At 43.4% G+C, this 24,185-nt stretch overlaps 3 protein-coding genes across 12 annotated transcripts in view; all 3 read right to left on the reverse strand.

Annotated features, from left to right (window-relative positions):
• Window positions 1–24,185, reverse strand: part of ZNF454 (zinc finger protein 454) — a 57,584-nt gene that overhangs the window by 13,954 nt on the left and 19,445 nt on the right. Inside the window, exons 1-4 of one of the 3 annotated variants that reach the window (XM_025446601.3) lie at window positions 11,711–11,970; window positions 10,640–10,737; window positions 8,294–8,420; window positions 7,796–7,885 (exon numbers count right to left, since the gene is read on the reverse strand). In XM_025446601.3, coding sequence (XP_025302386.1) covers window positions 7,796–7,885; window positions 8,294–8,420; window positions 10,640–10,672 — 250 coding nt within the window. In that variant the 5' untranslated portion in view covers window positions 10,673–10,737; window positions 11,711–11,970. Of the gene's footprint in view, window positions 1–7,795; window positions 7,886–8,293; window positions 8,421–10,639; window positions 10,738–11,502; window positions 11,644–11,710; window positions 11,971–24,185 lie in introns of those variants that run through there. The other 2 variants (XM_025446602.2, XM_049116494.1) reach the window with 2 other exon arrangements.
• Window positions 16,261–17,751, reverse strand: ZFP2 (ZFP2 zinc finger protein). The gene has a single exon (XM_025446597.3). The coding sequence runs from the start codon at window positions 17,749–17,751 to the stop codon at window positions 16,360–16,362; it is 1,392 nt and encodes a 463-aa protein (XP_025302382.1). The 3' UTR covers window positions 16,261–16,359.
• Window positions 16,261–24,185, reverse strand: part of LOC118349925 (atherin) — a 65,014-nt gene continuing 57,089 nt past the window's right edge. For all 8 annotated transcript variants that reach the window (XR_007414202.1, XR_007414203.1, XR_007414198.1 and 5 more), the window contains one exon: window positions 16,261–17,828. The gene's annotated coding sequence lies outside the window, so the exon portion shown is untranslated. The remainder of the gene's footprint in view (window positions 17,829–24,185) is intronic.

The raw sequence follows: 24,185 nt of genomic DNA on the forward strand, positions 1-24,185 counted from the left end.
CATCCAATCAAGAGGGGAGTCAAATGCAGGTTTTCCCACATTGAAGATGAACTGAGGTTGGGAGGACTGGACCCCCACTGAAGATCTGAGCATACAGCATCTGCTCTTACCAGGGCCCAGGTCTCTTCAGGGTGGGCTCAATTAAGAAGTAATACCCCTGGCTGCATTGTCTCACATTAAAAAAAAAAAAAAAAACAAAGTATGGTTTTAACCTATATAACTCTAGGGTTTCATACAAGACATGCAAGCAGTATGATCCAAGTCCCCTTTACAATGTACTCAAAAGGTCATCCCTGGGGAGGGACCAGAAACTAATCGGGTTTAACTTCTAAATCACAAGAAGTTTCAGGAACTGGCATCATCAGATACATCAGGAAGTGGGGAATGGATGATGGAGCATTGGTCAGTTTGCAAAGCTTTTAGGCCTCCACGACCCTTCCCCAACTCGGAGGAGCTCAGGGATTTTCCTCTTCCTCTCTCCCTCTCAGAGAGAGTAAATCAAAGGTGCTCCAGACCGAAGAAGACACCAGGGCAGCGGGCAGCAGGAGAGCCATGTTAAAGACTCAAGCCCCACTTACCCACATAGAGTTCCTTTTGGAAAGAAAAAGGACTCCTACTGTTTACCTGGGCAGACAATCGGGGACTACCAGATAGCTGAGGAAAGCTTCTAACTGGAAAGAGATACCAACAGAATCAAAAAGAAAATTTGAGACCACAGAGCTTTCAAAGGGAGAAGAAAAATGTTTTTGTAAGTCATTTCTCTTTCAAGGTAGAAACCTTAACTATAAAATGTGAATAAGAACTTATAAATAAAGTAATATCCTGAGGAACAAGAGTCCTTGGAAATTAAAAATGATGGCAGAATTTGAAAACTCTGAGAATTCCCACTGTAAAACATTTAGAAAATTAGGGGAAAAAAAGAGAGAGAAAGCAACAACTTTCTGGGTAACTGACAAATGACAGGGAAAGATGGGAGATCCCTGGAGGAAAGCAAACAGACAAGGGATTCAGTCCCTAGGGACCGTGTCCAGGTCACAGCACAAGGACCAACAGAGCCCAGGAGGCTCCGTGAACTGAGGTTGACAGGACTCAGGGTTTGGGAAGGCTGAGGCAGCTATAATTTGTGGACCACTGAAGAGAAGCTGTGAAGCTGAATTTGCAGTTTAATACCTTCCCATGAGGAAAATTCTTGGCCCGGAAACTGTCACTGGGTTGACCAAGCACTTTATGAAGAAATAATACTAATTCTATACAAATTTTCCCAAAAATGAGAAGGGGAACTGTCCAAATTCATCTTTTGAGGCTAACATTACTCTGATACCAAAACCAAAGATATTACGAGGAACAGATCAGACTAACATAGCCCTCATGTACACAGATGGAATAATTCTCAACAAAATGTTAGCAAATCTAATCCAGGAATATTCTAGAAACAGTAAATCAAAACGAAGTTGGGTTTTTTCCAGAAGTGCAAATTTGACTTGATATTTTAAAACCAATCAATGTAATTGATCAACCACTGCAGCACCTTAAGGATTTGGAAAAGCACTTGAGAAAACTGCAACATCCAGTCACAATAAATCCCTCATCAGATGTTTAAAGTTACTGATGAAGGGCATCTACAAAGTAATCCATGCCCGACATACTGGATTGTGAAAGACAGGCAGCATTGCCCCTAGGACTGGGAGCAAAGAGGGACAGGCCCTCCCACAGCTGCTGTTCTGATGCTCAGCTGCATGGTGCCAGAGTCCTACCCTGGCCGGTAAGCAACACCTGGACCTCACGTTCTCTGCAAACACTTTCCCGGTTTAAACACACAACTAGAATACAACCTGGGATTTCTGCTTTTTGGGCACATGCCTTAGTGAAAACATAGGTCCACAAAGAGCATCTGAACTAAGATATATCCACACGATGCCTTGTACTGGAATGTTCATAGCAGCTTTAGCCAAAACCTGAAAATAGCCCAAGTGCTCCATAAAGATAGTTGAACAAATAGGGCTATCTCCATAGGGCAGGATGCTAATTTGGCAATAACAAAAAACTTCTGACACGTGAAACGGCAAGGAGGCGTCTCAAAGATGCTGTGCCAAGTGATAGAAGTCAGTCACAGAAAGGTATGTGCTGTGTGGTTCTGTTCCTATAAAATCTGGGTTGCCTGGTGCTAGGGGTGGGGCCAGGGACTGACTACAAAGAGGTCTAAGGGAACTCTTAGGTTAGGGATAACAGAAACATCATTATTTGGAAGCAAATACATCAAATAGTCAGCGAAAAGTGGCTACCTCTCCAGAAGGGAGAACAGGGAAAAGGGAGGACAATGAGGTCACTCTTTTTTTTTTTTTTTGTAATAAACAAAGTAGTTTCACGAAATGCATGTATCACTGTGGTAAAACTTAATACTCAATAAAAAAGAACAGAATAAACTCCAAAACCAATAAAGGAAAGAAATGAAGTGTAAAAAAAAAAAAAGTCAATGAACTAGATCAAGATAAAATAAAAAGGATCAGCAGAGTCAAACATTCATTAAAAAGTCTATTAAAGGGGTGCCTGGAGTTAAGTAGCCAACTCTTATCTCAGGGTTGTGAGTTCAAGTCCCTTGTTAGGCTACTTAAAAAGAAAGTCTATTGAAAAGCAAATCTCTGGGACGCCTAGATGGCTGTCAGTTAAGCATCTACCTTTGGCTCTGGTCATGATCTCAGGATCCTGGGATCAAGCCCAATAGCAGAGTTATCTGCTCAGCAGGGAGTCTGCTTCTCCCTCTCCCTCTGTGCTCTCTCTTTTATAAATAAATAAAATCTTTTTTTAAATAAATAAAATCTTAAAAAAAAAAAGACCAAACCCCTGATAAAGTTTTACAAAAAAAAAAAAAAAGACAAAAGTTAACCATTAGAAATTCATGCTTCTATTCAATAAATACATGTTGGGCCCCAGTGTGCTGAGGATACAGGACAAGGAGGACCAAGTCCTTCCCTCACGGATCAAAGGGTAGAAAGGATCATTTCAACATGACACAGCATGAAGATAAAAATCATAAAAGCAAAAGACTGACAGATTTTATTTCATTAATTAAGAACTTCCATTAGTGGGACACCTGGGTGGCTCATCGGTTGAGTATCCGCCTTCAGCTCAGGTTGTGATCCCGGAGTGCCAGGATTGAGTCCCACATAGGGCTCCCTGCAAGGGGCCTGTTTCTCCCTCTACCTATGTCTCTGCCTCTCTCTTTCTTTTTTTTTTTTTTTAAATTTTTATTTATTTACGATAGTCACACACGCAGAGAGAGAGAGAGAGAGAGAGAGAGAGGCAGAGACATAGGCAGAGGGAGAAGCAGGCTCTACGCACCGGGAGCCCGACGTGGGATTCAATCCTGGGTCTCCAGGATCGTGCCCTGAGCCAAAGGCAGGAGCTAAACCGCTGCACCACCCAGGGATCCCTGCCTCTCTCTTTCTGTGTCTCTCATGAATAAATAAATAAAATCTTAAAAAAAAAAAAAAAGAACTTCCATTAGTAAAGAAAGAGAGAAGATAAACTTGGGAGTGACACACATATTACCTGATAAAATAACTTGATTCCTGGATACATAGGACTCTTTATAAAGGAATAAGAGAAAGATAAACTGTAATAGAAAAATGGGCAATGAATATGAACACGGAAGTCCCAGAACACAAATTATCAATACACGAGAAGATGTTCAAGTTCATTACTAACAAGGAAATATAAATTAAAACCACAGTGAGATACCATTTCACAGAAATGGGACTGGGAGAATTTTTAAAAGTCTAAGAGTTCCCAATTTGGGCAAGAATGTAAAGTAACAAGAACCTGCACTGACTATTGGTATAATTTGGAACAATTAATTGGTAATCTGGGAAAATCCAGTGGAGCTGACACAGCATATACCCTATAGCTATGAATACACTCAAAAATACTCCCAAAGAAGGTCCATGTATATGAGGAAACATGTATAAGAATATTAAGTCAGAGTTATTCGAAACAGCAAAGTCTGGAAACATCCTACAGATCTACCAGCAACAGAACAGATAAAGTAAGGTATCACCACTGAGGAAGTGTCAAACTGCAGAGCTACACTTCTCAATGAGGGTTTAAAACATACAACTTGTGGAAAGGCATCTACAGTACAATACATATATCAGACTTTGAAGTTTGCAAAACTGAACATGATTGCTCAGAGCTATGGATGTGGTAAAACCATGTAGAGCATCGTGGGGCTGCTGGTGTAAAATTTAAGCTGGTGGCTTTGGCTGGCATTGAAAGGAGGCAGGAGCAGTGAAGCAGGGCGCAACGGACTCCACAGGTGCCCCTATGTTTTGTTTCTTCAGCTGGACAGTGGGTATGGGTGCTGTTTCCTTAACTCTGCAAACCATCAGAAAATACCATATATTCTCTTCTGTATACAGAACATACAGGCATCAATATATGTTTATTTTAAAGTAAAACAAGGATGGACACCTGGGTGGCTCTGTGGTTGAGCATCTGCCTTCAGCTCAGGTTGTGATCCCAGGGTTGTGGGACTGAGTTCCACATCAGGCTCCCTGAAGGGAGCCTACTTCTCCCTCTGCCTATGTCTCTGCTTCTCTTCCTGTGTCTCTCATGAATAGATAAATAAAATCTTTAAAAAAAAGTACAAGGAAATGACTACAAGTGTAGAAATAAAATTACAATTAATAGTAAATGAGAGCTGGTTCTCTGAAAAAAATTCCCAACAAATTTAAGAGGGAGACAAAAAAGCAGATACAATTGGAAATGAGCAAGAGGACACAACATAAAGTGTTAAAACTGTAGATGAATGCTATGCCCAGTTGCAAATGAATACACTTCATGGCAAAAAAACAAAAATCAAAAAGCCAAACCCAAAATCCAACAGTTTAAAGCTAATTGGTAAAATGTATAACCGATGTAACAGAAAGAAACCTCAGCAGGTTAATAAACATGGATGAAATGTAAAAAGTTATTAGCACATGACTCAGAATAAGAGACCAGGTGGTTTTCTGTAGGTTTACTGAGTAAACGATTTTCTAGGTGATTGAAGCTATTTTGGAGGAGGAGAGAAAATGAATTTTGAGGGTCAGAGGAGTTTCATTGCTGGCTATACCCCAATCCTGACTTGCCAGGAGATAGCAACATTAAATCTGTCCAGATGAGCTAACCATGCGGAGGCCAGGTTTTCCTTATGTGGGGTTGATGTGACTTGCCTCACAGGTTGTAAGAGCTGAATGGGGCAGTTCACATAAATTTCCTCAGAAAACACTCAGCACAGTGATGGTCCTCAGACGCTCAACAGCCAACTCCCTTCTCCCTCTGCTAGCACATGATCCAGAGAAGAGAAAACCTATCAGAAGGACTTTTTCTATGTCTGAAAATAAGTGTCTATTCTAAACCGAGGGTCACTGGGTGCAATTGCAGAGGAGTTCTAGAGATGTTTTTTTGAAGTCCTTGTCAGTCATTAGGAAATGAAACAGAAATAAGATAAAAACCAAAACTAAAAAGGATCTAACAAATGCTTTAGGCATAATGATCATTGGAGAGTGAGAAGAGGGCAAAAATATTTGGAAATAACTACTATTTCTCTACAGCAGTAATTTCTGACTAAAGAACAAAAAAGTAGATGGCTCTATTCCAAAGTAAAAATAGATCTTCAACAGATGAGAGAGACAGCTATAAAACTTTATTGGTAAGTATATTTTAAATTTTTTTTTTAATTTTTATTTATTTATGACAGTCACAGAGAGAGAGAGAGAGGCAGAGACACAGGCAGAGGAAGAAGCAGGCTCCATGCACCGGGAGCCCGACGTGGGATTCGATCCCGGGTCTCCAGGATCGCGCCCCGGGCCAAAGGCAGGCGCCAAACCACTGCGCCACCCAGGGATCCCTATTGGTAAGTATATTATAACTACTGATCACCCTCAAGAATCGACTCAAGGTTTGGGGTGTCCAGGCAACTCAGGAATGCAAGGTGCTAGACGCTGAGGGCTGGGAAAGGCACCTGGGAGGGCCTGAACCGTGACCACCTGGGCATTCAGGTCATTACCTACACCTATCAAATTGCTTCCAGGTATAAAGCTCCTTCTTCATCTTCATATTCCCTCCACCCATGGGCAATAAAGAACTAGTGGGAATGATGATGAGCAATGGAGGAATGGATGATGATGTTATGGAAGAGTGGCAGGACAGTGGATGAATTTCTTTTGTTTAATTCCTCCTCCCCTGCTTTTGTTAGAACACTGCTTTTATAACACAGAATGAAATACTCAAAATGCCTTAGCTTGGTTATCACAGAACATAAAAATTCTGAATGCTATTGGGGAAAGTTAGAAGATATTTTTTTTTTTTTAACTGAGTTTTAGAGTTAAGACATTCAAATTCTATAACAGATTGGGTCCTAGACATTCTGGGTATAGAGTATTTTATTTTATTTTATTTTATTTTATTTTATTATTTTATTTTATTTATTTTATTTATTTTATTTTATTTATTATTTTATTTTATTTTATTTTATTTTATTTTATTTTATTTTATTTTATTTTATTTATTTATTTTTTTTTTAGAGTTATTTATCATAGGATATGAATCCTTGCCTGTTTTACCTGGATGAAAAATGAGTACCAAAAGGTTTTCAAAATATATTTTCCAGGGGTGTCTGGGTCGCTCAGTCGGTTAAGCATCTGCATCAGCTCGGGTCATGATCTCGGGGTCTTGGGATCGAGCCCTGTGTCAGGCTCCCTGCTCAGAGAGGAGTCTACGTCTCCCTCCCCTCTCCCTTTGCCTGCCACTCTCCCTGCTGTGCTCTCTCTCAAATAAATAAAACCTTTAAAAGAAAAAATTTTCCAGCTTACAAAATGCTAGCTCAAAGTGAAATGTCATGTCTTGGTTAAGGCAATATGCTCTCTAGAATATTCAGGACCAAGGGGAGAGGCACCCCTGCTCCCGCTCTTAAGCTACCAGACACCCAAAGGGCTCCTCGAGACAAGTTACAACCACTAAACTGTATGTTCCCTGTATCCTCTGGCTCCAAGTGTAGACCACCTACTAGGTACCAGGTGAGCGATTCGGGAAAGTATAAACCTGGCTGCACTCTCATGGTGCTTCCAGCACAGCGTGGTACTGAGAACAGTCAGAAAATAATTAAATGGATCACATGAATGAGCAAAAATGAAGGCAAGTGAAGAAGTGTGTAATGTTTAGCTGGAAGGAATGCCTCAGAAGGCAGATGGTTAGCGGGCCCATCACATCCTGCTGTGTGTAACCGGGGGATCCCTGGGTGGCTCAGCGGTTTGGCGCCTGCTTTCGGCTCAGGGTGTGATCTTGGAGTCCCGGGATCGAGTCCCACATTGGGCTCCCTGCATGGAGCCTGCTTCTCCCTCTGCCTGTGTCTCTGCCTCTCTGTCTCTGTCTCTCTCTGTCTCTCATGAATAAATAAATAAAATCTTAAAAAAAAAAAAAAAAAAAAAGAAAGTACATGTACCTGTTGTGTGTAACCTGGTGCGGGTCCTCCTCATGGGAAGACAATGAGCAGAGACTGCACTGTTAGATGCTCAATGAGACAAAAGGACATGCGAACATGGCATGGTGGGAGCTGCCCAGATTATAGTGGAGACATTAGTCTATGCTAAAGGAGGAGGAAGAAAATTCATGGAGAGGAAAGCCCACATGCACACGGGACCAAATGTGGCAACTAGATTTTGGGGTGAACGAAGAGTGAAAAGATCTTGTTTCTCAGTCTAAGGCCTGGAGCATTTGTGGAGCTCCTCCCGATGACTCCTACACATGGGGCTCTTACCAACACAGAAGCCTCCTGATGTGTCCTCCAGCATCCATTCTTCTTCTTTTCCCAGCTGGGAAAATGCATCTGGTTGGGGTCCTAAGAGTCCTGTTTTTGAGGGGAAAAATGGACCATGTCTGTTCATACCAGCAATAAAATCATTGCAAACAGGAGACCTGGGCCTCAGGACCTCCTGGAAAAAGTGACCTGATAGGAAGGCCAGGGGCCAGATGAGTTCCCAGGAGGAAGAAAGACAATCTGTTTGCATGTCCTTCTACCTGCTGAAACGGAGAAAGGACTGAACCTAGTCACCTTCAGAGCATCTGCACATAGACTCCAAAGGGGTCACGTACTCAGGACACCAGGGGTAGGCATGCAGGAGCCCAGATGATAACATCCTCGATCAGGCCATCCCCAGCCCAGTCTGCTGCATGGGACCAGTTTAAGAGTTTAAAAGGGTCCCAAAAAGATCTCCAAATGGGAAGATAAGCCTTTGGGGGTCCCTCCCCAGCTTACCCAGGGAGACTAGGTTGCTGTAGTTCTCCAGCATCACATCTCTGTAAAGGGCCCGCTGAATAGGGTTCAGCTGTGCCCACTCGTCCCGGGTGAAGAGCACCACAACGTCCTTGAAGGTCACGGATTCCTGTAACAGCAAACCAGTCCCTGGTGACCTGTGGCCACCCACTCCCACGGCTCTCCAGGAACTGCTGAGCCTGGCAGTCCTCAGGAGCTGGGGAAGATGTGCGGGACTGTTAGCACAGAGCAGGCTGGTGTTCCATGACAACATAAGCAAATCCTAGGGGGTCGTAGGGGCCAAGTTTTTATCAGACTTTGCTTCTTCCTTTGAATAAACACGTATTATGGAGAAGATACGCTTCCTCAGCACTGAGACTTCGAACTTGCTGTTCATTGTGCCCTGCACATTTTCTCCCATTGTTCTGCCCAGCCCTGCCTCCACTCCCACCCCACCCCATGACCAAATCCTACCTAGGCTTCAGCCTACACCTTATCTCCTGGGCACAGCCTGCCTCAACTCCTTTCTCAGGCTCAACCAAGTATGGCCCCACTTTATTGTGAGTTCTCATTTACTTTTGGGTTCCCCCACGGGACTGTTAACTCTAAGATGCTATGGAGTATTTCCACATCTCTTGTCTTCCCCACATGTTTTGGAGAACATGGCCCACATACTAGCACCTACTGCTTGTTGCTTAGCAACTCCTGCATATCTTCAGCTGCTCACCTGCCCACTCTTAACACATACATGGTTGTGTATGACAGAAATAGTCACTCTGGACAATATGACCTTGTCACCTCTGATCACAACTAGTGCCTTCCTTGGAAACTCTTGGCTGAGAAGCCAAGAGAGCTGGTGTGCCCTGAGAATGAATGAAGCAGAAGCTCAGAGAAGAAAGCCAAAGGTCCAAAAGAAAGGACTTTTAGATTATATATATGTAGAGACAGAGAGACAGACAGACCACCCACCGCACCTCCCTATCCAAAGTCCTTGCCTCTTTGCCTTAGCAGAAATATTTGGGAGAAAGCCCAATTATCCTTCCCTTTTAAAAAAAAAAATTATTTATTTATTTGATAGAAAAGAGCAGAGTTAGAGAGAGAGCATGAGGGGTGTGGAGGGGAAGAGGCAGAGGGAGAAGCAGGCTCTCCACTGAGCAGGGAGCCCAACTCAGGGCTCAATCCCAGGACCCTGGGATCGTGACCTGAGCCGAAGGCAGACAATTAACAGATTGAGCACCCCAGGCACCCCCAATTATCCTTCCAATAAAGGCCTGCTTTGCTTAAGGTAGTCTGAGTTAGGTTTTTGATACCTGTACCCAGAGCTTTGCACAAAGTAGGCAACCAAGAAACACTTGTTGGATTGAACCCATGAATCAATTTTTCAGGTACCACTGTTTCCCTTTTTATCACCAGCGTATCATAATACCCTACACACTTTACATTCCTAGTACAGGTCTGCTGAATGACAACCAAATTAAAAGAGCCTGTAAACATGAAATAAATTGTGTGACAACAATGAATTGAAGTAAGTCAGGGATGAGAAATATGACAGTGGATTGGCACTGCGGAGTCAGGCTTTGAGAAACAGTGGTGTCAGAGACAGGCGTCGAGGGAGAAGTCAAACCAGAAGGAGGTGGGTGAGCATCTGGTGTACAATGCCTGGCCTGGAACATGGCACCTTCCACCATCTGCTCATCTCTTCTAGTATTTTCTGCCATAGTTTCCTGCCTTGGACAGGCTGTCATGTGAAGGAATTAGAATAATTTTACCCAATTCATCAGAATGTATACATTCAAGTGAAGGCTATCTCCTTCAACTTGGAGTCCATATCCTTATTCTAAAAAGGCTGGCACTGCTCAAAGTGCTTTTAGTAATTTACTGAAATTGAAAATGTATCTTTTGAATGCTTTTATGAAAAACCACACGTCATTAAAAAAGAAGAGTCCAGTAAGTCCCAGCTCCCCAAGAAAGTCTTCCAATTTCTCTCTTCTCTCAACTCCCGTGTTAGGTATAGGTATTACCTTTACTACTCTGAACCCCTACTGTTACTTGCTGGTGGAAAATGTGTAGGTTACCATTTCGGATCAACGTGGGTTGCAGGGGTGTCATTTATGTGACCTTGAGCACATTACTTAGCTCCCTCACCCATGAGGATGAGCCCATCATGGTGGCCAGAGAGAAAGGAGTAACGGGGTCAGGCCTCCAACTGAGCCTGGATTGAGAGAAAAGCTCTTGGTCAGGGTAAAAACAAAAACAAACAAACAAAAAACCACTCTTCAAACCTCTACATTCAAAACTTTTAAGGCAATTCGGGTGGGTGGGGGGACCCCGCAGCAACTCCCCACTCACCTGGACCATGGTTGGCAGGTGCTGGACAGCCATTTCTTTTCTGATAAGCCCTTTCCAGGTCTAGCAGAGCAGGACTTGGGCTAGAAACCTCTACACACCTGTTATAAGGACAAATGAGTTAAAACAGATCCCAGAGCAGTCCACAGTGAGGCTGCGAGCATTCACATCCTGGAGGTCCTCCACTACTGGGAAGAAGCTGAGTCCTAGTCCCTAGGTGCTTCTAAGGAGAGTGTGCAGGCCTCCCCTGCAAAGAGATTCCCTTCCTATGCAGCCATTCTGGGCCCCCACATGTTCCCCCAGCGTCTGCGTCAAATCCTCCACATCTTTCCTTCTGTATCTTACATAGGGTGGCTTTTCCTTGCAGAAAGCACCCTTCAGCCCAGATCTCAGGCTTTCTAGCTGCCCTCCGACCTTTGTCCTTATATTACCCTGACAGGTCTCAACAGAAGTTTCTCTCCTGCCTGTTAGGGGAGTGGAAGAAGTGGAGAGGAAGGATGGTCTTCTTCCTCCTCCCAAGGCAAGCTAAGAACGCTGGCCCTTCGCTTGTCAAGGCCTCTCCCCGCTCAGGGGCCCAGTCTGGGTGACAAAGAGCCAGAGAGGCCTTGCATTAGAGTAGCTGGGTGGTGGGGAGGGGTCAGGGGTCTCTTTCATCCCACCCACCCTTCGGCCCCGGGCTGGGTCCCCGCGGGAGCTGCTGTCGCCCGGACTCGGCCTGGTCTACAGACAGGGCTCCGACACAGCCCGGGGCATCCACCTCCGGAGCGAGCACCCGCTTCCCGGCTCCTCCGAGACACGCAGAGGCCCGGACGCATCCTCCTCCACATGCACTTGCAGATTCGGACCCTAACACCAACAGCCCGCACCTGGCCATCCTCGCCTTTTCCTCTTTCGAATCAAACCGCAACCGTACGTTCCGGGAAGTTTGCGGCATCGGATCAGCGTCCTCCAGGACGGACCGTACGACCCTTGCCCACCCGGCCTTCCCTCCCTCCGCCCTTCCCCCACCCCGCCCCCGGGCCCGATCACCCCACGGCCGCTCCCGCGCTCCCAACGCGGCTTTGGCCACCGTGCCTGGTCACCACCGGATTGCCCTTCGAGGAACCTCTGCCTGTAGCGAGGAACCGCAACCGCCACATCGCAGGCGAAACACAATGAGCTGGAGTCTGCAGCCCGGGTCGGAACTGCGCTTGCGCGTTGCCCGGGGAGCCGGGGAGCCGAATACCCGCGAGTCGGAGGGGCCAACCCCGCGGTTTCCCCGACTCCACTTCCCAGAGGGCGAAGCGGCGGCGAGCGCCAGCTCCTGCGCCGGGCAGAGAAAGTGATATCGCGCGCCTGCGCAGACAGGGCCTCGCCCTTCCCTCGCGATGCCTGGCAGCGGCGTGCTGAAACTACATTTCCCAGAGGCCCGCGCGGGGTCGTCGCGCCTCCCCCGTAGTGCAGCTACCCTCCGAGCGCCGAGCGGCACGTGCGGCTCCGGTTCTGTTCCCGTCGGATCCGAGTCCGCTTCAGCCCTGTGGTAATGCCCGGGAAGGCGAGACCCGCTAGAAGTTGAAGGCGGGATACAGTCGGACGGTCGCCGTGGGGAGCGGATCTGGGGCGCTCCCAGGAGACGGGGTAAGAGGTGAGAAGCCGCAAAGGCCACTTGCTGAAGGAGGACCGCGCGGACGCAGACCCTTTTTGCTGTGTGGCCCGGGGCGGGGGGAGAGGGTGCCGGGCAGGGGCACGGGGTGTGGCAGGGGCCGGGGTGGCGCCCGCAGAGCCCTGGGAGAAGCGGGGCGGAGGTCGAGCGACCCGGAGGTCGGGGAGGAGAGGGAGCGGGGAAGAGCCGGAGCCCGAGGAGGGGGGGGGGGGGGGGCGGTGCCGGACGCCGGGTGATACCCATTCCTGCGGCGGAGGGGAGGGATGGGGTGACAGCTGGAAAAGTCCCGTTGGGGATGCGAAGTTGCCTTTGAGTACACGTTTCCGCGGAGCTCGGGAAGAAGAGAGGTCTTGACTTTGTCGGTAGTGAATTAAAAAAAAAAAATGCGACCTTGAGGTTGGTCAGTCGGGGAACTGTTGGCCACCTTTTAGGAAGCGGTGTCAGCGACTTCTGTGACACCAAGAGCAGTGACACCGGCCCGTAACGCAGGGCGGATTCTAGAGGGTCAGTAAAGCACAGAGGGTAGTTATCAGCCAACCTGTGACGGTGAGTGTGAGGTGGGAGGGAGTGATTTGAAGTGGTATTATGGGAAATTCCCTTTGAGGAGGTAACATGTGAGCAGAGATTTGACTGCAGCCCGGGATAAAACCCTGCAAAGAATACCTGGGGAAGAACCGCGGCGGGGGGGGGGGGGAGGGGTAGCAATGTCCAGAGACCAAAGTGCGCTTGGTGAGCCTGGGGCTTTGCAAGGCTAGGGGGACTGGAGAGGGCACAGTGAACAAGGGAGAGTTGGGCAGGAGGCCTTGAAGGCCATACCAAGACCTTTGGACTTGGTCCGAGTGTGATGGGAAACCACTGAAGGAGTCTGTGTGCAAGAGTGATGTGGCTGAGCGCACTTTGACAGACTCGCTCATGGGCCTGGGGGGAGAAGGCACTGTGGTGGGGCCAGGGGCCATGCAGGAAAACCAGGTAGGAGGCTGTTAACAACAGTCCTGGGGAGGGACAACCTCCCACAGTCAATGATAACCTTTTTAACAAGGCATTTGTTTTGAGAGACTAATGATTGGAAGATGATTTTCTGGGTGCCATGCTACGGAGTGTGAATGTTATTTTGTTTTCAGATCTATGAGGATGATAATAATACTTATTTAGCAATAGGTGTTGGGCACTTCTGTAAGCACTTTATGTGGGTATCCACTGTATTCTGGAGCTGTGTGGTTCACACTGCTAACAAGAAAAAGAATGAAGCACCTAGATGGAGATCATCATGTCTAGGAAGCGGAACCAAGACAGTCCTAGCCCTAGTGACAGAGAGGTGCACAGACTGTCCTCACTTATTGCCCAGAATGATTGAGAAATGATGTACAAGTGCCATAGCTTCCAAAACTCCTGACAAAGTAGTACAACCTCTATCTGACCTATTTCTCCATCTGCTTCCTCTAAAGGTTAATATTCAACCAAGTTTTGAGCCATTGCACCCATCCTAGGCTTCTAGGTATTTCATCCTTCCTCTCCCACTTGTCCCTTGCCTTCCTTCTGACCCTTTATTTTGCTGCTCTTTATCATTTTTATCTACTTTGTATCCATCTCTTCTCTCTGCATCTTCCAGAGAAAAATATGTGAAGGGAAAAGAGGAAACTAGGTGTAAGGGACAAATATTAAATAAAGATCTAGGTTTCTGAAGATACAGTTAATTCAGTGTTTCATTCCCCTCTCTGCCTTTGTTCCTACTTCAAGAGCTAGAACTTAGAGATCACAGAGCCCAAAGAGACTGGCCTGCCTATGACCCTCTGTCATAGGGAGCCTCTTCAATTGCCACCCACAAACATCTGCTGTACTTGATTCCCACCTCTCCCAGTGAAAAGTTTCCTTTCTTTGAAAAAGTTTGAAAGACATTCCTATAGCTTCTACCTCTGCTCCAATCCTGTTTTCCCACTTTGAGCTGCCGGTTCCCTCCATCCTGCAACTTACATTCTCCCACACCTCTTCTTTTCAGTGGTAAACTCACTCTCCACAGACTGTTGGCCAGATCAACACCCTTCTCAAACCTACTTTTTTTTTTTTTTTTTTGCCTACTTCCACTTTAGAGGCTAGAAGAGTATTTTCTCAGCCTCTTTTGTTACTGGCCTCCACACAACATAGCTATGGTCAGTAAGATTTAAGCAGACGTCTGCTGAGGGGTTTCTGGGAAAAATTTTCTGATAAAAGGCACAGATGTTTCTGGTGCTTCCCATCCCCTTTCTTCCTGCCCTGAGTGCAGATACTTTACCTGAAGCAGAGCACCCATCACATGACCATGATGGAAAAGCCATGAGACTAAAGATATAGAATTAATTTTGTCTAAACAATGCCACCCAACTCTAGATTTGTTATGTGTTTGTGGGGGGGGGGTTGGGGGTTGGGAGGGGGAATCCCTGTTTGCTTGTGTTAACTGGGCTTTCCAGTACTTGTAGCTGTGAAGCTCCTCTGATACACCTACTCTCAATGCCAGTCTCCCTCTAGTTATCTTTCTCAGTGTCTCCTTTCCCAGGCAAGCTACTGAATCCATTTTTCAACCTTTACCTCACTCTTCAACCCATTAATACTTAACAGAGGTCATCAGTAACCAGAACCAGAGGCCATTTTGTATTATCTTACTGTAACCCTCCACGGCATTTGAAAATATTAACTATTCTTACCTTACATGAAATTCTTTTACTTTTGTGCCACCATTTTCTAATTTTTCCTTCCATTGCTCATTTTCCTTTAGGTTGCTGTTTCCTCTCAGCTCCTACTAGTTACACTTTCTCCACATACACTCGTTCAGTGATGTCCTGCCAGTTATTTTAGTGTCTATCAGGAATCTTCACTTGGATATCCATAGACTCATTAAAATGCCCCCAGAATTGGTCAGCTTTATGTGTTCTTCATTATAGTATTCCATCCAACCAAATTAGGTTCCCACATTTAATCAATTACCACATTATCTAGATTCTGTGCCTCATTATTGCTTGAATTCTTTCTTTCCCACTTCATGGCCAGTGTCTTAGCATAGCCCTTGAAAAGCAAAGAATATGTCTTACCTATTTTGATTTTCTGATCATGTCTATCACATATTTAGCACTTTATTAAGAGTATGAAATAAATGAAATTATCTTGACACTGTCATCACTAGAGATCTTTAAAACCTACCATTGTCTTGAGTTGCAAAGATTTTGTTAATATGTTACATCTTCATGTATATTAGTGTTTAGTCTTTTCTCCTTGCCACTTTGATACAGAGTATGGTACAAAGATGTGTATTTGAATCCTATGTACTTAGAGACTGTTTTCTAAATAATTAGCTTATTTAACAGTTTAATGACTGTTAATTGAGAACTTAAAGCAGCATGCTGTTGCTTTAAGATCTGTACAATTATTTCATCACTTGGGTAGCAACCAGCCTAATGTTTTAGGAGAGAAAATAACAGTGCAGGGAGAGGGGGAAGGACATGGAGGGCTAATAATAGGATTTGGAAGAAGTAGAGAATTTTGACTCAAAACATCCAGAGAAACCAGATTGTGGAATAGGGACATCTAGATAATATATATACATGGTAAAAGATCGAGGATTTCCCAATATTGGTTATATTTATAGGATTATAGTGCTTTAGAACTAAGAGGGATCCTGGAGACCTTTTATATTCAAAATCCCTCATTTACCAAATAAGGACATTGTGATGTGGTGAGAGTAGGTGACTTGTCCAAGTGTCAGGTCTGGACTACATACCAGGTCTTTGGGCTGTCCAGTTAGCACTCTCACATTTTCTCTCCAGTGTGAAGTCTCTGATATGTTATGACACAATAGAACTTATCTTCAGCACAAATCCTCATCCTTTAGAACATTAGGTTATTTAAACCTTCTGGTGTAAAGGAGTGTTTTGCATTCTGAATTAAGATTTCTCTATATGGTTTCTTTGCAGTGGTATTATCTGATATAGTAATTTATACTTCAACCAGAAGATTCCTAAAATTATTACATTTATTAGGTTTCTGTGTTACATGACTTATATGATCATTATTGAAGAGTTAATCCTGGTGAAGGGTCCAATGAAAACTTAACTCATGTATGAGTCCTCTGATGTCGTGTAAGGTTTGTACTCCTACTGAAGGCTTTTCCACATTCGTTACATTGATAGGGCTTCTCTCCTGTATGAGTTCTCTGATGCACTATGAGGGATGAATTTTTAATGAAGGCTTTTCCACACTGATCACATTCATAGGGTTTCTCACCAGTATGAATTCTTTGATGTTCAATAAGGTATGCACTCTGGCTAAAGGCCTTTCCACATTCATTGCATTCATAAGGTTTCTCTCCAGTATGAATAACCTGATGTACAGTAAGGGAAGATCTCCCAGTGAAATGTTTCCCACATACCATACATTCATAAGGTTTCTCTCCAGTATGAATTCTCCGATGTTGAGTGAGAGATGAATTCTTACTGAAAGCCTTTCCACACTGATTACATTCAAAAGGTTTTACTCCAGAGTGAAGTCTCTGGTGTTCTATAAGGTATGTACTTTGGCTAAAGGATTTCCCACATTTGTTACATTTGTAGGGTTTTTCTCCAGTATGATTTCGTTGATGTAGAGTAAGGGTAGAGCTCTTACTAAAGGCTTTTCCACATTCACTGCACTCATAGGGTTTTTCTCCAGTATGACTTCTCTGATGTACAATAAGGTGCATGCTCTGACTGAAGGCTTTCCCACATTCGTTGCATTCATAGGGTTTTTCTCCTGTGTGAGTTCTCTGATGCACTGTAAGATTCATGCTTTGGGTAAAAGCTTTCCCACATTCGTTACATTTGTATGGTTTCTCTCCAGTATGAATCCTTTCATGTTGAATAAGGGATGAATTCTTACGGAAAGCTTTTCCACACTCTTTACACTGATAGGGTTTCTCTCCAGTGTGAGTTCTTTGATGAACAGTAAGGTTCATGCTCTGGCTGAACGTTTTCCCACATTCATTACATTTGTAAGGTTTCTCCCCAGTATGAATTCTTTGATGTACAGTAAGGGAGGAGCGTTCAATGAAGTGCTTCCCACATACATTACACTTAAAGGGTTTCTCCCCAGTATGAATCCTCTGGTGCTTAAGAAGAGATGAGCTCTGGCTGAAGGTTTTCCCGCATTCATTACATTCATAGATTTTCTTTCCTACAAACATACTTTGAGTTTTAATTAATTCAGAATTCGGTTTAGTGTCCTCTTCATGTGAATTCTGATTATGGAAATTTTGTCCCACAGGAGTACTTTGTTGTATATCTAGGACTGACCCCTGACTAGAACACCTGTCAAATTCATGATCTCCACGTGTCCTCCTCTCAGGGAGGGTTTCCTTATGAGTAATGGCCACTTGGTGCAGATGTCTGTCCTGATTTTTCTGTTGCCCATCTAACCAATTATCAGGTTCCCAGGCTTCCCCTAAAGAAGGCCAGAGACCTTCCCTTTCCATTATTACCCCATAGGATAAATCTTCAGTAATGCTGAGCTTTGTAGTTGATTCTTTGGTTTCAAGTCTTGTGTCCTAGTCTGAAAAAAATAAGAAATTCAAACATACATTGGTTTCTGTGCTGGGAGACAGAAAACTACATAAGGTGGGAATGAGAGAAAGAAACAGACTGACTATAGGACACGTGTGAGAGCTTTCAAAAATGTCCCTATAATTTGGAAGAAAAACAGAAGGAAGGGAAAGAACAGTGAACTCGTTCATAAATAACAGGAGAGCTAGAGGAGGTGTTAAGCAAAGAAAAGAGTAAGCTTATGTATACAAGAGGAATGGACATTGAAATCACTGACCACTTGACAAGGCTGAATAATGAAGATGCAATAAAGAGGAAATCTACAGACAAGCTGGGATCAGGGGAGGCAGAGCAGAAAGCCCTGCCACATTGTGCCTGGTATTCCCATCAGCAGTTTTTTTCCCCCTGCAGTGCTGCCGCTAATTCTGACACTGAATCATTGTACAACATCACAGTGTGACACTGTGAAAGATGTTGGCTCTGGAATCAGATATGCTTGGGTTTAAACCCTGGCTGTTAACTTACCCTCTCAACTAATTGTTTCTCCGGGCTTGAGTTTTCACATATAAAATATGATAAAAATAATCTGATGAGGATAAAGTAGGATAATACACATAAACTACCCTTAGGGAATATGCTTGTTTGGAACATAAGAAACCACAACCTACTTGAAACTTAAGGGAGGATGACACAATCTAAAGTTCTCCCCTCCCCCACCAACAACTTCCAACAGATTATAAGTTTCTCATTCTTTTCAGGTAAGAGAGTCCTACAAGGCCCTACCCTGTCCAAAATATCCATTCATTAGAGATGTGAACTGGTGGCAGGGAAAGGCAAAGTAGGATCTGTTGAGCTGCTTGAAATAGGACTGAAGGACTCTGTGGCCACTCAGATTTTATTTTCTCAGATCCACTTCTTATCCTAGACAAAATGGCTTGGCAACAATGGGAGGCAGAGGACAGAAAACTAAAATCTGAAAATCAGCTGTCAGCTTGATCAAAATTACCAGAGCCAAGATCAACACTGAACCAACAAACCAAAGGCCTGTGGGCAGGAGGCTTTACTACGAAGCATGAGGTATGCATTAACTGGACCTCCTTGCAACCTGGCCTACTTATATAAAGAAAGAGAAGAAGTGGCAAGCCTCGCAATCTCCACTTCTAAAACACACACACCACCAGGTAACTGCAGAAAGGACCTATTCAACCAAATGTTAGTATCAACACTCAACAAATGAACTGGAAACTGCCTCCTGCCCCATCACTCTATCATATCCAACTGTCCAACTAAAACTGTACCCAATAAACAACATAAAGGCCAAAGGATCCATTCACATTATTAGACAAATACAAGAACTTCCCCTGTTCAAAGATAACACACAGAAAATATCAAATTTGGAAACTATGTAGAGGTTCAAGAAATAAATTTTTAAAATAGTAAAAATGAGAATGAGGAAAAACATAAAAAAAACACATGAAAGTAAACACTGGAAAAATAATGAAATGCTTTCAATCAAAAGGCATCAAAAAGGAAAAACAAAAACAGTGTCATTGGGAGGAGATCTTTGCAATACATGGCCCACACAATACAGGACTAGAATCTGTTTTCCATAATCTGGAAAACAATGTTTGTGGAACACTAAGTCCACCAGAAAAATGGGCAAAAGACTTAAATAGGCACTTTAAAAAGGACACCTAATGGTGAGTAAATAAGCAAAGATAACCAATCTCAACAGTAAGCAGGGGAGGGCAAATTAAAGTTCCAGTTAGATTCTATTACCACTTCCACCTGAGTAACAAAATTGAAAAGTGCAGATAGCTTGCCCAATGTAGAAAGCAGTGCTCTAGGGATGCCTGAGTGGCTCAGTGGTTGAGCGTCTGACTTTGGCTCAGAGCGTGATCCCTGGGTCCAGGACTGAGTCCCACATCAGGTTCCCTGTAGGAAGCCTACATCTCTCTTTGTGTCTCTGCCTCTCTCTCTCTGTGTCTCATGAATAAATAAAATCTTTAAAAAAAAGAGAAAGCTGTGCTATAATGGGAATTTTGACATACCACTGGTGGGAATGTAATCTGGTTCAGGTGTTTGAAAAGGTTTAACATGACCTAGTAATATACAACAGGCACACAGACTATGATTTAGCAAACCCACTAGTTGGTGCATGCTCTTAAGGAATCTGCTTTGCAAAGGCACACAATTCATAATTTTTAAGGTAACATTGTACATAAGAGCAAAAAACTGGAAACAACCCAAATGCCACCAACAGAATGGATAACACCAACAGAATGGATAAACAACCCAAATGCCACCAACAGAATGGATAATGGATAAATTGTGAAATATTTAATAGAATAGAAAGAAATAATAGATTTCTATTCTATTTCAATAGAATAATTGAAAACAATGCATGTTAAGGATGTCATGTTTCTGTCTCCTCAAAATTCATGTGTTGAAGCCTAATCTCCAATAAGATAACTTTAGGAAGGGGAAGGCCTTTGGAAGTCATTAAGTCATGAAGGTAAAGCCCTTATAAATGACACACACAACAGAGCATGCTTCCTCTCTCTGCTATCATGTGAGGATGCAGTGTGAAGGCAGCAGTCTATGAACCAGGAGGAGGGCCCTGACCAGGAACCCAACCGTGATGCACCCCTCCCACCCTGATCTCAGACTTCCAGCCTCTAGGAACTATGAGAAATCGATGTCTTATGTCTATGCCACTAAGTTTGGGTGTTCTGTTATAGCAGCCTGAACCGACAGAGCACATTTAACCAACTAAAGCTACACAGAATAATCAGAATGAATAAATAAGGAAAGTCACACAAAAAATATGTATTAAGAGTTCATTTAGATAAAGTCTAAAAACAGGCTAACACTAAATGTTTTAAAACTAAATGATTCCTTTATGGATGGCAATACTATAAAGAAAAGGAGGGAAAGGGAATGATCACAAATGTAAGAAGAGTGGTTATGTCTTGGGTAGAGGTAAGAGGATGTGAATGAAGATGCTCACACAAAGCATTTCTAAGATACTAGCAATGTTCTATTTTAAATCTGGGTTCTAGTGCCTGAGTGTTTGCTTTCCTTATTTTCATTCATCTTTATTATCATGAACTGTAAAGAGAAGTAGTATGGCAAAATGGTTAAGACAACTTTACAGCTAGCCTACCTGGCTCCACTTAGCTGTGTGACCTTGGGCAGGTTACTTAACCTGTTTGTGCTTCTGATTCCTCATCTGTTAAATGGCACCTATTGCACAGTATTGATATTAGAACAAAAATTGGTTAATATTATATTAAGAGCTTAGAGGTATATGTAGATTTTTGCTAAATAGTTCATGTATTTTATATATTCTGTATATAATAACATTTCTAAAATGAGAACAAAATATTTGCTATTTTGAAAAAATATTTGCTATTTTGGAAAATATTAATAATTTTAAGTTGAAATATCACAGTGTACTGCAGAATACTTAATTGTAAGACTCAGTATTATCTTTGTGGAATTTGGAGATCTAATTTAAAAGTTAAGTCTGGAGATTTGCTGCAAAAAAAGAAAAATGAATTAACAATTTTTTTTTAAAAAACAGACCTGAAGTGATTGTTCCAGAAACATGGGACGCCAAAGACAGTGAAGCCATATCTGCAAGGCACTGAGAAAAGACTAATATGACTCAAGAATTGCACATAGCCAGTACTCTATACATATGTAGAGAAAACCAAGACACATTCTTAAATATGAGAGATTTAGTAATTAAGCACTCCTACACTATCCCTGAAATACTACTTATTCAGTTCGAACAAAAGATTTATCCAGGAGGTCCAGAATGCTTAGTATTAGGAATCTATTAATATGTTAACAGGGCATGGGGAAAAGGACATATGACCAACCTGATGGATGCTTCGAAAGTATTTGATAATATCTAAATAATGGGTACTTGGATCCTGATTCAAAAACAAAATTATAAGCCATGTAAAACACTAGAATCCACACCAACAACAGAATCAAGGAAAGGATGCTTACTATTTAATATTGTTCCCCAAGTGTGACCAATACATTTGACAAATTAGAGGGGAGGAAATTTTATTTTTCCCAGATCAGACTGTCTCCCTGGACAACATAAAAGTGTCACGGTAGCTGCTCTCAGAATTAGTGAAGTATTGAGGGATTGGGACTGGAGCACTAAGAATCAGTAACTGGCTCTTCCAGAACTGGATGAGATTTTCTGATGCTTGCTATTTCGCTATAGCAGGACCTGTTATGTGCACAGCAATATGCTGAGCCAGGATAAAGTTTATTGATTGTTAGCTATTATCATTACTATTATTATTTTATGTCAAACGATCACAGCCCTCTCTTCCTTTTTTCCTAAACAGGACTTTTTGAGTGATAAACCCATGCTCTCTTATTGTCTTAGAATGTCTCGTTATGGGGTCTGTATAATTTTGGTGCTCATCAGGACATGAACAAGAGCTCCCAGGACCAAGGGGTCTGGGAGAACACAGATCCTTCAGGCTTTATGGCTGACATGGGTCATAGTAGAGGTGAGGAGCCTGCAGAGAATTGGGGTGGGTACAGTAGTTAGGCAGCAGGTCCTGCTCTTCCTAGGGCAAGTCAATTTATTTCTTTTTGTCTTTCTTCAGTACCCTGTGTAGTAGATGAACTATTCCTTCTACTCCACCAGACTATTTTAATATTCACCTGAGTGGGCTTCCTACTTAATACTCTTGCTACTGTACAGTGCATTCTCTGTATAGCAGCCAGATTGATCCTCTGAACATGAAATATCTCTTCAAGAAATGTCTACTGAGCCAGGTGCTGATTAGGGTGCTAACAATGAACAAAACACATTTCTGGCCTTAGGGAACTTATATTTCCGTGAGAAGAAGGGCAATCAACATAATAAGTAAGTAAAATACTTAGAAATTAAGTGGCATACCTTATAGAAAAAAATAAAAGCAATAAGATGGAAATAGGGAAGAGGACAGGTGAGGGGAATAGTTTTACATAGAGTAAAATATAGTAATTTTACATAGAGTCTTCAGGAAAGGCCACAATGAAATGGTGATATTGAAGCCAAGACATTAGGGGCTAAGAAAGGACCCCCTTCTTGAGGGGAGAGCATCCGACACAGAAGAAACCACCAGTGCTGAGGTCCTGAGGCAGGTGTGGATCTGCCCTTTGAAAGCATCAATAATCTATGGATACTTCTCCATTTATTATGGTCTTTCCTACTAATGGAGGCAAAGACATGTGTCTGTACTAAACAAGAGGGAGACTGAGGTTAGCAGGAAGGTAAATAGAGACTCCGTAATAGAATATAAATTCTGTGTGTATGTGTACATATACGTTAACACACACATAAACACAGGTTGTCACCCAGGACATGTCTGAGAATGATACAAAGTCATATATAAAACACAAATAATAGGTTTCTACATTTAGGGGTAGTGAAGGGTAGCTTCCTGTAGAGCTTAAAATGTTAGAGAATCCCTAACTCTTATATTATAGACATAATCTTTGGTAATAAAATCTACTCAGCTTTTATAAAATAGAGGCAAAACCTAATGAAGCATTCAAGAACTGTACACAAGAAAACCTTAATACAGAAAAAGAAAACAATCATCCAGGGTGCCTGAGTGGCTCAGTTGGCTGAGCATCTGACTTGTCACTTTGGCTCAGGTCATGATCTCAGGGTCCTAAGATTGAGCCCTATGGTGGCCTCCATGCTGAGCATGGAGGCTGCCTCTCTCTCTCTTTGTCCCTTTGCGCCTTCCTTTAACCCCCCACCCCCAGCTCACACACTCCCTCTCTAAAAAAAGAAAAAAAGAAAAAGTAAAAAAAGAAACCTCTAAAAGAAAAATTGGGGGACGCCTGGCTGGTTCAGTGGTTGAGTGTCTGCCTTTGGCTTAGGTTGGGATCCCGGGATCCTGGGATCGAGTCCTGCATCAGGCTTCCCTCAGGTAGTCTGCTTCTCCCTCTGCCTAGGTCTCTGCATCTCTCTCTGTCTTATGAATAAATAAATAAAATCTTTAAAAATAAATAAGAGACAGGAGGAGGGGCAAAATGGCGGAAGAGTAGGGTCCCCAAGTCACCTGTCCCCACCAAATTACCTGGATAACCTTCAAATCATCCTGAAAATCTACCAATTAGGCCTGAGATTTAAAGAGAGAACAGCTGGAATGCTACAGTGAGAAGAGTTCACACTTCTATCAAAGTATGAAGACGGGGGGGGGGGGGGGGGGGAAGAAATAAAGAAACAAAAGGCCTCCAAGGGGGAGGGGCCCCACGAGGAGCCAGGCTAAGGCTGGGGCGAGAGTCCCCAGGACAGGAGAGCCCCGTCCCGGAGAAGCAGGAGCTTCACCAATCT

Source organism: Canis lupus, chromosome 11, assembly GCF_003254725.2.
Source record: "Canis lupus dingo isolate Sandy chromosome 11, ASM325472v2, whole genome shotgun sequence".
Taxonomy (NCBI): Eukaryota; Metazoa; Chordata; class Mammalia; order Carnivora; family Canidae; genus Canis; species Canis lupus.